Raw genomic sequence first — 16,450 nt, 5'->3', positions numbered from 1 at the left:
TTTGTTTTGCAATTCAGAAAATGAAAGGTTTGTATTTTGTGGAAAACAGACTATAGATTACGAAAAAGCATTAATCGTTAATTAGCAGGTTAACTGTTTTCATGACTCGATAATACCTGGATAACTGTGCATGTCATAATTTTTACGCATGCCTTTTGACGTTGAATCATAATGTTGTGTTGCCATGTTATACAATGGATGGTCATTAACCGTTGCTTGAATATATCAGAAGAAGTCAAACCTTTAGTGCAATATAACTTTAGACAACGTATTGGCAATATCATCTACGATACCATCGTCAGTAAAATGACAAGCATCCGATCATATTTTAAGATGGGGTAAAGAAACTCCATGGTCATCCACAACTCCCTTTAAAATAACTTTCATTCGGGAAGCGTAGGTTGATGTGTCGGAAGTAATTCGTCTTGTAGTCTATATAGTAGTACACTAACTCCTTTTCGAATTTCCGCCAATGAACAGTGATGAAATTAAACGGTGACACCGTTGAAAATATGAGGCCCCGGGGTATGAGGCAGATTGTCGGTAGTGTAGTGACAGTACTATGATAATGAAACTCGTCATGCCCAGTGTAACTCCATACTTTACATAACTCGCTTTCATAACATTTTTTTCTCAATGAAAATCTGACGTGCCTGCATTGGCAGTACGCGTAGGAGGCGGATTGTATGAAACAGCTGTTAGACTCAGCCGGGAGTGGGCCAAAAAAGTTTAGACCCGCCGCCGTTTTACAACGTTGAAGTTTTGCGGGTCATCTAAGGGTAATATTATTTCGCATTTATTTTATTATGTAGCTAAGTCATATCTTGTTTATACCCGTAACGTGTTAGGTCAATAATAATATGTGATTTTTTGTTATAGGTTGAATGGGTGTTGGTCGTATAGGATTCCCCGTTGAGATTTGACACTATCTAGGGACTTCATCCCACGACTTGCTCACAACTCCCTCAAGTTTGTGTTCACGTATACCACGACACGGCTATAATAGGTCTTACTGCAGTCAGAGTGGACCATCGGGCGCGGTCGCCTTCAAAAATCCATCTTGCCGGCTGATTTTTTTCAGAAGCTTGGAGATTAGCAGTAACTTTTCGCGAACGTATCTATGATGGAATTTAGAACTTAGATATTGACGACGAGACGGACATAACATACCCTGGGATGTACTGTTTGTGAATAACATATATTTCTTCCAAGTTCTTTCAAATTCGGGATAATATACTTATTCCTGTGGAATCGTATTATAATTGTGTTGCCAAAATGGAACTAAGGAATTATCAACCTTTGGTGCTACTATTTATTTGGTGTTGTGCAGTATGCGTAGCAGGTAAGTTGTCGCAATTATCATTTTACAAATTATATTAAATATAAAACCATTCTTTTGGAATATGCTTAGTGTTGGCGATATCTTAGCCAAAACGTCGATTTAAATTTGGTTATTCTTTGCCAATAGTATAAATCAGTACTATTAGTAACAACAGTCAGGAAAGTTTTCTGGTCATTTCAAGCCAAACTACTGAGATAAAATAAAAGACCCGCTTAACTGCGGTGTTCTATGTGGTTTTTTAATTAAAGTCATATTATGACTTTAATTCAAACGTAATGACTCTATTGTCCTTAAAGTACAATGAATTTGGCTGAATCCAATTAGGTGTAAGTTGGGACATGTGTAACATTGCAAATATGCCACAAAATGCACGTTTGAAAAAAAAAATGACGTAGCTCATTGAAACTGAGATCGTACATTATGGTTTTAATTGTTGGTGGTATATGCAAATGATTGATGCATACATTTAGCTTGTGTGTTTGTGGAGATCTGCCTATTGCTGATTAAAATTCAATCGATCTTACGAGGTACATATAACCTCTGATTAAAAAAAAGCAGCTCCTTTTTTGATCTTGAAAATATTCACATAATGGTGTTGCTTGTTATTTATTTATTTATTTATTTATTTATTTATTTATTTATTTATTTATTTATTTATTTATTTATTTATTTATTTATTTATTTATTTATTTATTTATTTATTTATTTATTTATTTATTTATTTATTCATTCATTCATTTACGCATCTATGATTACGAGTAAGTTACTCAGCTGTGATACATGGTTGAGCATAGTTAAGTAGGGGGTTGGATTACACTAACTAGGAACTTAAGGCAAAGATAAAGATAGAGGGTGTTTCAAAAGTGTTGCGTGTCGATGTAAAAAGATAGACATGATATAATAGGATCCACAGCAGCGACCTTGACTCCAATTCAAACCTCGGTACTGGCTTTGTTGCGGAAACGGCAGGAGTCATGATGGACTAAAGTTGATAAAAACGGAAATTTCTGCTGGATTAGGGCAGGATTAGACACAACTTTCTCACGACTATAAACTAATATAAAAGTTCAAATTGGATTTGCGTAGATATTAGAGTGTCATCCGTCTGGTCAATAGCGGGTTTTGTCTGATGTATTTAAAAGGTGTTTGGATTCTACAATTTAAATTTTGAGTTAAGTTAAACATGGTTAATTATAAAAGGTCAGAGGTTCAATACTGGATTATCAGTGCATTTTTGTCACTGGCCGTAATACATGTGGCTATAATTTGTGGAAATGTTATTACATAAAGTAATGCGTTCCATTTTCAACCTAGAAACACATAATATTATTATAAGGCCAAACTGTGGCGTTTTTCTTTGTATTTTTGGACAATGAAATGCTGGCTGTGTGTAGGGGTGGTGTGTTGGGATGTGCCGGGTTGTGCTCGTGGGGTGCGCATATTTGTACATTAGCGTGCGTGAATGCAAGGAGAGGTGCACGTACACGACGTATGTGGGTCGTGTGAGTGGGTAGGTTATGGAGTTGTGTGCATATTGATTGCAGGCGCGTATGAGATGTGCGCGCTCAGCGTGACGTGTGGCACACGTATGAATGTTTTTGTGCAGAGCAATAAAAAGCTATTTTCGAGTCCTATTTTCATAACATTTTTGGATTCATTGAAACGATGTGATACGAATGTGAACAGGTTGAAAGTTTTACAAACGTTTAAATACACTGTGATTGATCTTAGTGTGTTGCTGTAGTTGATTTAACCTTGCGGCTACTAGTCTTGTAAAAAGTCAAACAAAAGTCAAAGTCAAGTTAGTCAACCACAAAATACTACTATCCCCATAAATCTGGTCGCATATGGTCTGAATGTGAATATTATTAACATATGATGGGAAATCTTGCGTGCTTAAGTGTAATTGTCGGAAATAATTCATAACACCCCGTGGCCTTATAGGAGCTATAACGTATGATTAATGCTGGATGCGAGGTGACACTGACCCTCCTGACGTGGTTTTAAATTCAATTAAAGGGAAATGTTTTCAATTTAGAAGATGAATATATATTCGCCCTGTAAAAGTCTTTAAACTATCTACATGTTAATATTATAACTCTTTTGTGAGGCGTATTACATTACATTACATAATAAATGATAATGAGCAAGTAAACAGAAAGCCGCCAAAATAACCATTTATAATTTTATGTACGTATCATGGAGCATTTCTACTACATTGACAGTATTTCAATGCGTGGAATTCAATGTCTATGTTCACAATCATTTAACGTTTTTCCTTAATGTAAAATGAGGACATCCAAAACTTTTCTTTAGGTCTACTTGCTACATGTCTTTTCAAATTGGTTTCATTTAATTTTATAGTGGTTTATATTACGAATACAAATTGACATGTCCATTAAAGGTTTGGAATGCAACCATTTGGTATAGCTTTCTGGCGTCTACCAAATTGGAACAAGATAGTGTATACTTGGTATAACACTATAGACAGCACAAAAAAACAAAAAACAAAAGAATTACGTTTTTGATATAGTTGTCTTTGCCATAGGATATACAGGGATGAACATAACTGGTACCTTAATTATAATTGCTTTCCCTGTGCACAGCCATCTTGGAAAATTGTGTGTGTAAGAACTAAGATGCTAATTAGATTGGGTCATTTGGGGTGTCACTGTATGGTGATTATAGTTGCAAAACGCTCGCTAAAACGGAATAGTCATTTGCTATTCAGTGACAATGAATTGACTAATTGCGCAAGATATCTTATCCAGAACCTATTTCACCACCCCAATTATACAAGTACTGCACAAGTATTTTCCAAGCGATAAAGGCATCTGATGATACGGGTAGCCATGTTGGTTCTATTTTTGAACATACAATGAATCCCGGGCAATGACTATTTCAGTATGAGGATAATAGGAAACAAATTTGTATCATTTACGGGTTGCAAAACATCAAAGGTACAACTGGTATTCTTAATGCAAGTTTAGATATGAGATGGGCCAGATAATTGAGTTAACCGTGTCCAATGATCTGTCGACCCAAAGAGTACATCTTATAACGAGCATGGGTGTAAGTAAGTTAAACCATAGCTTACAAAGAGTTCTTCCCTACATGCATTGTGCCCGGGGCATTGTGCAACTTTTTAAACACATATTTTTTAATAGTTTTTAATATTTCAATACCTTCTTGTTAAAGCGGCCTCACTAAAACCCCACACGGTTTCAAATTGAACATTGTGCATAATGTTCTTCTAAATAGGTGTTTCACATTCTAATCTTGATATTTTTATTCCAGTTGATTCCCATTGTGCGTTTGCAAGTTATCATGGTTATGCATGATTATAGGTGTATGCTACTTTCTTGTACACGTTTATTAGATAGAACATAATTCAAATTTGACCATTTTGCTAAGCGAATTAATCTGCAAGAAATTGTGTGTACATCACCAATATGTAGGCAGATGTTTCCAATGCTATAAAAAATATCAACTTTTTTTGAGAAAAGAGGGGCTGTGGATCACGAAATGCCCTTTTAAGTTCCATTCTCCATTTATATGCAGCACAAATAACTAAATAAGGATATTATTTTATTTTGCCTAAATATTGAGATAAGTCGGACAATTTCTTTGCAGTCATTGAAATGTGCTCATGGTGATGGCAGATGCAAATTCCATTGCTGTAACCAATTTAGCCAATTAACACATAGCGATTAATTAGTTTATTAACAGAAGGAAAGGTGTGAAGCTGCGAAACCAGCTCTAATTTCGCACTAAGTCATTGAATGCAGATGTTACGTCGGGTTACAAGTGATTGTTAACCTATATTTAAACGAAATTGTAACGAATTGTTAATTGGAAACTTTTAATGCATACGGATTGAGTTATTTTCAAGTACAACGACTTCAAAGTACTATAGTACATGCACAACCACCGATCACATAGAGGTATGTGGTACAGCGTGGATTCAAATTAGTTTCGCGACTTTAAAGGATACCAAAATTATAGACGAATCCAATCCCACGCATTCCTACACCAGCCTTGGCGGGGATTTTAAACTGCATTCCATCACCCATGTTACACGTAGACAAAAGAATGGTGAAAGTTTCCAACACAATGGAATATAACATCGATTTTTATGCGGTTTTAATCCACCCAATTGGGAAGTCACAACACCAGTTTGGTGCGGAGGGGGCCCAGCAGGCCGAATGAATTCTGACCATGACCTGGCTCGTTAGATTCGTCAATATTAGAATAAGGAGATCATATCAAGATATGCCCGATTCCTTAAGTAAAAATACTACCAGGACTTTGTTTCTCTGATCGTATTTAAATTATATCTACTGCATCACTGCTTCTTCAAGCTTTATTTGCAGCTATTTACTCGATCTCAGCTTCACAAATCTGCTGATATATTAAAAATTATTTTGGGCATTTTTTATTTCAGAAAAGTTAACATGGTTAAGGAATCTAATCTTTGTTGTTGTTACAAATTCATCCTAACCTTTCTATCTCTCATATTGATATCAACATGTCGTCATAGCTATGTGAAAATCTGTTTTAGGTTTTTTAATTATGGTACTTTAAGTATTATGGTCAAACAAAATTAAGAATAAAGAAACGTTACAAAAATATCTGAACAAATAATTGGTAACGGATAAAGTCCCCTCTATCATTGCATTGCGACAACATTTAACGCCATATCAGCTTATTAACTCTGTTTCTAGGGCAAATGATGAACTCGCATTCTCACAAACCGGTTGAATTATCTGAGTAGGTTTACACTATCATGATGGTCATGGTCAAGCGTTGTCAACTTAAACGGTCATCGCTTTAATTCCCAAATGTTCAACCCATCAGCAAAACAATCAACCAATCAAAAGTCCATCATCAAATCCATCAAATTACCAACTAACAACTCCCGTCATCGGATCACTTACATCGGTGTTGAAAATTATTCTCTTAATTTCACCCAAATTCCAAACAGACTTTCCGATGTGTGAACTTGTTTCGCCCACAAACAATATGATTGATCAAAACGAAATGGCCGTGACAATGAGGTTTGCTAGTCAGGCTTGCAGATGATGAATTGGATTGTCCCCACAATCCATTGTAAGCAGCTACAAGACTACAAACGCTCAAAACGACTCCGTTTCTCGTTTTGCGAATGGAAAAGTGACGGCAAGTCTTGTGTTCAGTGAAAAACATGCAAATATGTCAGTCAGATTATTCGCGGCATGAGCTTGCTTAAAGTTTGGCTTTCAACAAGAGCTTTTAATAATCTTTGGCGCTAAAACTATCCTTTGAATCAACGCTCCTCTGCTCCACCTCTGTCCCCGGCTCTGTCCATTGCATTCTGGGGTGAAGATGTTGCACCATCTCTGCCCATTGCATTCTGGGACGAAATTCAGTAACCTTTTAGTCTCGGGTACTGTTTAAGGTTAGCAACTATTTTAAACTGTTGCGATTTGGTAGTTCACAGCATTTTGCGAATGGTAGTGAGCTTTGGCAAAAATTGCATTGATCTTTTCATAGCGAGTGTGTAGAAGAATTCAAATATCACAGATATAGTTTTGTAGGTCCTTTGGTTTTTGAGTTATGTTGTAAAGAGGTCTGAAACAACAACACTTTTGTAAAACGTACATAACTCATTAACAACAATAAATCAAGCAAGTTGTCAAAGTATATGATTTGTAGAATGAACTATTGCAAAACATCACAGAGAATAATGAGTACCCCACTCTTCGAGAGTATTACATTTTCACTAATGCTATCGTGCAATAAACCTGCAAGGCCATCAGTCAAGTTCAGCGACATTCCAGTTTTATGAATGACTTGTTTAGGGAAATGTCTTATCCATCAAACAAGTTGGAACAACTACCTGCCAAAACAGTTCACGCCCGGAGCTCACATCATGAGACGGAATCTAGACAGCTCTAGAACGTCGCAGTTTTGTCTATACAAATCTGGGGCACTGAACAGGTTGTCTATTACTGGGCCACTTTTACTGCACTTTAAGAGTAAATTGGCAAATTCAGTTGATAGATACCATTCTCAAATTATGTTTGGACAAAATTGGCACAAAATATGTGCATTTTATTTTATAAGCCACAGATTGGTCAGTTGGTAGTCCATTACGCAATCCACTGTACTTTTGTGCTATATTGATATTCAAAAAAGATATTCATAAACGGATATCAGGGCTTGCATCAATTCAAAGATATGACTTTTGCTTTCGTAACAGATTGTTATTGGCCATGCACAAGGCCGCTAGAATGGTAGGCCAAGAGTACAAAAAGATAATTTCTTTTGACGACGTGTGAGAACAATGGTACCACTTTCTCAAGTAGGGCGCTTACACATCACTTATTCATCATTTGTTGGCAGTCGCCTGCTAGGTAAACCGTTAATATGCTGTCAGGTCAGTAACCAATTTAATGGCCGAAGCATTTTGTCCGAAACAATGCAACCAGCAGTCGGCAAATCAATTCGGTATCAAAGGAACAATGCGCGATGTAATCTATTGTTTCTCCGTGTTTATTATATCCCCCTTAAGTATGCCAACCAAAAAGCTTTTCGTAAACACATCTCACAGAGATGACTTTTGTTATTGTTGTTATTATTGTGCGGAGTCATTTTTTGTAATTTTGAGAACAAAGTACAAAATATGATTCAAGTATGCGCCAGTTACGTAATCACCCTAATTATTTCTGATTATTCCCTTTAATCTATACCTCATTATCATACGTTTGAATGTATGCTTAAATCATATTTTGTACTTCGTCACTTATTGGCAGTCGCCTGCTAGGTAAACCGTTAAAATGCTGTCAGGTCAGTAACCAATTTAATGACCGAACCTTTTGTCCGAAACAATGGAACCACCTGTCGGCAAATCAATTCGGTATCAAAGGAACAATGGGCGACGTAATCTATTGTTTTTCCGTGTTTATTATATCCTCCTTGAGTATATCAACCAAAAAGCTTTTCATTAATCTCCGGCTTATTGCATAAAAGAGATGACTTGGGTGGCACGTGTTTCTGATTTCACTGATGAAAGTTCCCCATACGCAATCTTAATTACATTGTCTTGCTACTGATATGAGTGAAATGAATCTTCTTTAGGCATTATCCAAAGTAATACATTCCTGGTAGAGTTGTGCAGCTGATGCATGATATTGTAGCAACAACAATTCAAATTGTCAAACATTTATCGGGCTGCAGTAAGCTGCAGAGATTCCAAAGCTGTGGATGATTTGCTTATACTGAACTATTCTATAATATTTTAATCATATTTAAGTTACATGTATACTCACAATGTTCCAAAGGAATTTGAGCATTAACCTATAAAATGTTTTGGCGCAGAACCAAAGTATCATCCAGATATGTGCAAAAAAGATTGACAGAAGGAAACATGGAAATTGGCTTATGTGTTATTGTCATCAAGATGTGGTCATTGTTACGCTTCCCATTTCCCATGTTTCCTTGTCCTGTGGGGGTTGTCTCCCGTTTGAGACTTCTTCCATCCGAAATATTCTGTTTTGCTATAATCGCTTATATTTTTTCTTGAGTTGAGCAATCGGGGTACTGGGTTTATGCGTACTTTCTTTATTTGCACGAGTAATCCATATTTTGTACCCTTTAGGAGAATGTGATGTTTGCTCGTTTTTTAATCATTTCAATCATCGTCGAACTCCGAGTTCAAAGTTTGATAAGCAACTTCAAATTCAAAACAACACATAACGAGAATTATTGGAACATTGTCAGATAACTATATTGTTATTCCATAAATGATTAATTTTAGCCGTGAATCAGGTCATTTACCATCCACACGTAACGTACCAATACAATGAACAACCTGAAAATATATGTAATTAAATATGTATTGTTCTTTTTATTACTATTATTGGTTTGTTGCTAGTTACATGGAATCAATTATATAAATAGTGATTAGAGTTTGCATGAAAATAAAAATCAAGGCAAAGTGCACCATACAACATCTTTTACTGGTCCTTGTGTCTTCAAATCTGTTCTAGATAAACTAGATTTGTGTTCTGCTACGGAATATGTTAGGATCTCTGGTTTTGCGGACATAATTGACACTTGTATACTGAACAAATACAGATGTCATGACTCTCCATTTGTCCTCTGATTTCATTAGAAATGAACCATGCTATTTGCACCTTAAATGTGCCGTGATTCTATGGCTTTAAGTAGCATCCAGAGTGACTTTTGTTATTTTGTAGCTAATGATAAAAGCTTCAAATATATAGTGGTGTAAAAAATCTTTATTCATTACAGAGACACGGAACCATTTACATATGATTTATATAAAATACCCACTTTCTTTTCTTCCGGAGGAAATGAACACGAGATTAAAAACAAGAGATGTTCGTCTTTCGTTGAGGAATTCGAATTGGTTCAACCAACGAATGAATTCTGACCATCACCTGGCTCGTTAGATTCGTCAATAAGAATAAGGAGATCATATCAAGATATGCCCAACATGTCGTCATAGCTATGTGAAAATCTGTTTTAGGTTTTTTTAATTATAGTACTTTAATTATTATGGTCAAACAAAATTAAGACTAAAGAAACGTTCAAAAATATCTGAACAAATAATTGGTAATGGACAAAGTCCCTTTTATCATAAATTGCATTGCGACAACATTTAACGCCATGCGCCATATCAGCTTCTTAACTCTGTTTCTAGGGCAAATGATGAACGCGCATTCTCACAAACCGGTTGAATTATCTGAGTAGGTTAAGGGTTTACACTATCATGATGGTCATGGTCAAGCGTTGTCAACTTAAACGGTCATCGCTTTGATTCCCAAATGGTCAACCCATCAGCAAAACAATCAACCAATCAAAAGTCCATCATCAAATCCATCAAATTACCAACTAACAACTCCCGTCATCGGATCACTTACATCGGTGTTGAAAATTATTCTCTTAATTTCACCCAAATTCCAAACAGACTTTCCGATGTGTGAACTTGTTTCGCCCACAAACCATATGATTGATCAAAACGAAATGGCCGTGACAATGAGGTTTACTAGTCTGGCTAGTTGCAGATGATGAATTGGATTGTCCCCACAATCCATTGTAAGCAGCTACAAGACTACATACGCTCAAACGACTCCGTTTCTCGTTTTGCGAATGGAAAAGTGACGGCAAGTCTTGTGTTCAGTGAAAAACATGCAAATATGTCAGTCAGATTACACGTATGAGCTTGCTTAAAGTTTGGCTTTCAACAAGAGCTTTTACTAATCTTTGGCGCTAAAACTATCCTTTGAATCAACGATCCTCTACGCCACCTCTGTCCCCGGCTCTGTCCATTGCATTCTGGGGTGAAGATATTGCACCATCTCTGCCCATTGAATTCTGGGACGAAATTCAGTAACCTTTTAGTTTCGGGTACTGTTTAAGGTTAGCAACTATTTTAAACTGTTGCGATTTGGTAGTTCACAGCATCTTGCGAATGGTAGTGAGCTTTGGCAAAAATTGCATTGATCTTATCATAGCGAGTGTGTAGAAGAATTCAAATATCACAGATATAGTTTTGTAGGTCCTGTGGTTCTTGAGTTATGTTGTAAAGAGGTCTGAAACAACAACACTTTTGTAAAACGTACATAACTCATTAACAACAATAAATCAAGCAAGTTGTCAAAGTATATGATTTGTAGAATGAACTATTGCAAAACATCACAGAGAATAATGAGTACCCCACTCTTCGAGAGTATAAATATGCACTTATGCTATCGTGCAAAAATCCTGCAAGGCCATCAGTCAAGTTCAGCGACATTCCAATTTTATGAATGACTTGTTTAGGGAAATGTCTTATCCATCAAACAAGTTGGAACAACTACCTGCCAAAACAGTTCACGCCCGGAGCTCACATCATGAGACGGAATCTAGACAGCTCTAGAACGTCGCAGTTTTGTCTATACAAATCTGGGGCACTGAACAGGTTGTCTATTACTGGGCCACTTTTATTGCACTTTAAGAGTAAATGGCAAATTCAATTGACAGATACCATTCTCAAATTATGTTTGGACAAAATTGGCACAAAATATGTTCATTTTATTTTATAAGCCACAGATTGGTCAGTTGGTAGTCCATTACGCAATCCACTGTATATTGATATTCCAAAAAGCTATTCATAAACGGATATCAGGGCTTGCATCAAAGACATGACTTTTGCTTTCGTAACTGATTGTAATTGGCCATGCACAAGGCCGCTAGAATGGTAGGCCAAGAGTACAAAAAGATAATTTCTTTTGACGATGTGTGAGAACAATGGGACCACTTTCTCAAGTAGGACGCTTACATATGGCTATCTATTCATCACTTGTTGGCAGTCGCCTGCCAGGTAAACCGTTAATATGCTGTACTCAGGTCAGTAACCAATTTAATGGCCGAAGCCTTTTGTCCGAAACAATGGAACCACCAGTCGGCAAATCAATTCGGTATCAAAGGAACAATGCGCGATGTAATCTATTGTTTCTCCGTGTTTATATCCCCCTTAAGTATGCCAACCAAAAAGCTTTTCATAAACACATCTCACAGAGATTGACTTTTGTTATTGTTGTTATTATTGTGCGGAGTCATTTTTGTAATTTTGAGAACAAAGTACAAAATGTGATTCAAGTATGCGCCAGTTACGTAATCACCCTAATTATTTCTGATTATTCCCTTTAATCTACCTCATTATCATTTGTTCTTGTGCAAAGATTGGTGAATAAATATGTTTGAATGTATGCTTAAATCATATTTTGTACTTTGTTCTCAAAATTACAAAAAAAATGACTTAGGGGATTATCGTAGCAGGCTGACGGTGTGAGAACAATGGTACCACTTTCTCAAGTGGGGCGCTTACACATGACTATCTATTCATCACTTATTGGCAGTCGCCTGCCAGGTAAACCGTTAATCTGCTGTCGGGTTTTAATGACCGAAGCTTTTGTCCGAAACAATGGAACCACCTGTCGGCAAATCAATTCGGTATCAAAGGAACAATGCGCGACGTAATCTATTGTTTCTCCGTGTTTATTATATCCCCCTTGAGTATACCAACCAAACAGCTTTTCATAAACACATCTCACAGAGATGACTTTTGTTATTGTTGTTATTATCATTGTGTCACGCACATCAAGGGCACAAGAATGGTAGGTTAATTAGTAAAACGCGAGTAATACCCATTTTGGGTGGCATGAGTCTGATTTCACTGATGAAAGTTCCCCATACGCAATCTTAATTACATTGTCTTGCTACTGACATGACTGATATAAGTGAAATGAATCTTCTTTAGGCATCATCCAAAGTAATACATTCCTGGCAGAGTTGTGCTGATATTGTTGCAACAACATATTCAAATTATATGTCAAACATTTATCGGGCTGCAGTAAGCTGCAGAGATTCCAAAGCTGTGGATGGTTTGCTTATACTGAACTATTCTATAGGCTAATATTTTAATCATATTTAAGTTACATGTATACTCACAATGTTCCAAAGGAATTTGAGCATTAACCTATAAAATGTTTTGGCGCAGAACCAAAGTATCATCCAGATATGTGCAAAAAAGATTGACAGAAGGAAACATGGAAATTGGCTTATATGTTATTGTCATCAAGATGTGGTCATTGTTACGCTTCCCATTTCCCATGTTTCCTTGTCCTGTGGGGGTTGTCTCCCGTTTGAGACTTCTTCCATCCGAAATATTCTATTTTGCTATAATCGCTTATATTTTTTTCTTGAGTTGAGCAATCGGGGTACTGGGTTTATGCGTACTTTCTTTAATTGTATAATCCATATTTTGTACCCTTTAGGAGAATGTGAGATTTTTGCTCGCTTTTTAATCATATCAATCATCGTCGAACTCTTTCAAAGTTTGATAAGCAACTTCAAATTCAAAACAACACATAACGAGAATTATTGGAACAATGTCAGAAAACGATATTGTTATTCCATAAATGATTAATTTTAGCCGTGAATCAGGCCATTTATCATCCACACGTAACGTACCAATACAATGAACAACCTGAAAACATATGTAAATATGTATTGTTCTTTTTATAACTATTATTGGTTTGTTGCTAGCTACATGCAATCCATTATATAAATAGTGATTAGAGTTTGCATGAAAATAAAAAACAAGGCAAAGTGCACCATACACATCTTTCACTGATCCTTGTGTCTTCAAAACTGTTCTAGATAATCTACATTTGTGTTCTGCAGCGGAATATGTTAGGATCTCTGGTTTTGCGGACATAATTGACACTTGTATACTGAACAAATGCAGATGTCATGACTCTCCATTTGTCCTCTGATTTCATTAGAAATGAACCATGCTATTTCTTCTTAAATGTGCCGTGATTCTATGGCTTTAAGTAGCATCCAGAGTGACTTTTGTTATTTTGTAGCTAATGATAAAAGCTTCAAATATATAGTGGTTTAAAGAATCTTTATTTATTACAGAGACACGGAACCATTTACATATGATTTATATAAAATACCCACTTTCTTTTCTTCCGGAGGAAGTGAACACGAGATTAAAAACAAGAGATGTTCGTCTTTCGTTGAGGAAATCGAATTGGTTCAACTTCAACCAACTTTTCATTGGTAACATCAAATACTAATTCGGTCCGCTCTCCCCCATAGTATACATTTAAAATGAACCATGACAGCACTGCGTCATTCGGATGAGACTTGTATTTAATTTCTGAAGAGGAGTAGGGATCCACAAATCGTTCTGCACGAATTTCTTACGATTAATCTTTCATGGACTACAAGAATCATGAACTACAAAAACAATTTCCGAATGTTCCCGATAAACCATGCTTTAAACCTGAATGTGTTGAAATTATAGCCATTTTCAATAGCAAGTTGCTGATCACCATCAAATTCCTTTTAGTTACTTGAACAACTTTTGTTCCACGTGTAAGTAAGGTCAGTCATGTTCACATGTGCGTAGAATTACCATGACTGATAGTGTATACGGATGACACCTCACTATGTGACCCAAATGACCCTTCAAGTCTTTCACGCCTACAGCAGATAACAATTATTGTGTCTCACAAACGAGGACACTAGATTCAATGGCAGGTTGTGTTACGGTATTTACAAGACTTCGGATAAATCAGAAAAAGATCTGTTCCAGTTCCAGTGACAATTCATGCATATTGTCCTGGGTAGGATATGTTCACAGTAGCACTACGTTGATTTTTCAAAGTAAAATGCTAATACCTATTAAAATACATCCAAAGGTCCGGGGACATAAATAATGGAACCGTTACAGTCCGTCCATCCAAACCTGAGATATCAGTGGATAAGGAGTTTTCATGGTTTTGGAGTTTTTTAATAAACGCGTATTACTTGCTCGAGAAATTAGACAAAATAATGCACTTGCACAGGGATCGTGCATTAAACGCATCAATATCAGTGCGCGTGCATTATTTTGTCTAATTTATCTCCCCACAAGTAATAATACGCATTCATTAACCTATAAATATTACTACTGACTCCCCAGCAAACACAAAAACGTTTTAAATAAGTTATATTTTTGGTTTTGGTTTAGGTAAAAACGTTTTAATAACATTAAAATGTCGGGTTATATAAAGCTCATGAAATTGTTTTGAAACGTTTTGTATGAAAACACACTACAACAATATTTTTAAAATGTTTTCGAAATGCCATTGTAAACTATTTTTGCAAACATTTTTGGTCAAATATTTTGTCAACACTTAAATACACTTAAATAACATTATGTTAAAATATTTGCACCTAGCAAACACAGAAATGTTCTTAAAATGTTTTTTACAAAACGTTTTAATAACATTTAAATGTCGGGTTATATAAAGGTCGTGAAAACATTTTAAAAACGTTATGTAAATATTTTGGGCAAACATTTTTTGCAAAATATTTTTTCAACCCCAAAATAAAATTCTGTTTAGAATGATTTGTACCAAGTTTTCACAAATGTTTTTGGAATGTTATTAGAACGTTTTTATACCATTTATATAACCCGACATTTAAATGTTTTCTGTGAAACATTTGTGTTTGCTGTGCAGTAAATTTCCAACAAATGTTATTTATTGTTATGAAAACGTTTTATACCATTAATGTACCCTTTATATAACCCGACATTTAAACGTTTTCTGATAACCTTTTATAACCTTTTGCGAATGATGTCAAAAACGTTTTGTGGTTGCTGGGTCGTGCTACAATCTCATAATAAGGGTATATTTTCGTCCTCTACTACCACCAGTTGAAAATACCGGGTTTTACAAATCATTGAATATATGAACGCATATGTTTGCACTTTGCATTTGAAGGGGTACGGAAAGTGTGTGAACGCGTATACGAGTGATTTGTGCGTCACAGTAAACCCTGTATACAGGGTGTATCAAAATGACTTTAACAGTTTGAAAAATGCCATTAAATTAAAAAGTATGAGATAATTGGTCAAAACGCTTTAGTTGATTGCCGAATCAACATCTAGTACTCCCACAACTGTAAAATAACGGTCGTGATGCCATTAATAAAGACTCAGTGGCTATTTTTGTTAGTCGTGTAAAAATGCAGTCCGGCGCAAAGTCTTTTAAAATAGCATGAAAATCACGTGTTTTACCACTTTCGTGACAGTAATTGATAGAACGCCTTGCAAAAGCACCAAGTGGAACGGCCCCTAATAAATATATCCCGATCTTAGGGGCGCACCATTAGATTTCCAGGGGGGGGGGGGCATGGGAGTTTTTTGAAAAAAAACTTTGCCCACCAGTGAAAAAAAAAAAACTTTGCCCACTAGTAGAAAAAAAAAAAAAAAAAAATTGCCTCACTGATGAGTAAAAAAAAAAAATTTCCCCACCCAACTTTGTATCAAAATGTACATTAAAATTGAAAAAAAAAATTTGGTGCTCTTGGAGGCGAAAAAAAAAAAATTTCGCCTGACCCAAACTCCCATGCCCCCCCTGAGAATCTAATGGTGCGTCCCTTACACCTCTGGATTTCTTCTTGTGGGGCTCTCAGGTTTTTTACAAGTCCTCCTGTGGACCTTGATAAACTCCGGGACACATAAATGGCACAAGTTGGCATCCACAGACAGATCTCATA

The 16,450-nt window shown here is 36.1% G+C and overlaps 1 protein-coding gene across 1 annotated transcript in view; it reads left to right on the top strand.

Annotated features, from left to right (window-relative positions):
* Nucleotides 1-1,275: 1,275 nt before the first annotated feature.
* Nucleotides 1,276-16,450, top strand: part of LOC140143716 (twitchin-like) — a 108,944-nt gene continuing 93,769 nt past the window's right edge. Inside the window, exon 1 of the mRNA XM_072165529.1 lies at nt 1,276-1,342. Coding sequence (XP_072021630.1) covers nt 1,276-1,342 — 67 coding nt within the window. The remainder of the gene's footprint in view (nt 1,343-16,450) is intronic.

The sequence above is a fragment of the Amphiura filiformis genome, unplaced genomic scaffold (assembly GCF_039555335.1).
Source record: "Amphiura filiformis unplaced genomic scaffold, Afil_fr2py scaffold_26, whole genome shotgun sequence".
Taxonomy (NCBI): Eukaryota; Metazoa; Echinodermata; class Ophiuroidea; order Amphilepidida; family Amphiuridae; genus Amphiura; species Amphiura filiformis.
Note: the sequence above shows the minus strand (reverse complement) of the source record. Positions and strands in the feature narration are given on the sequence as shown.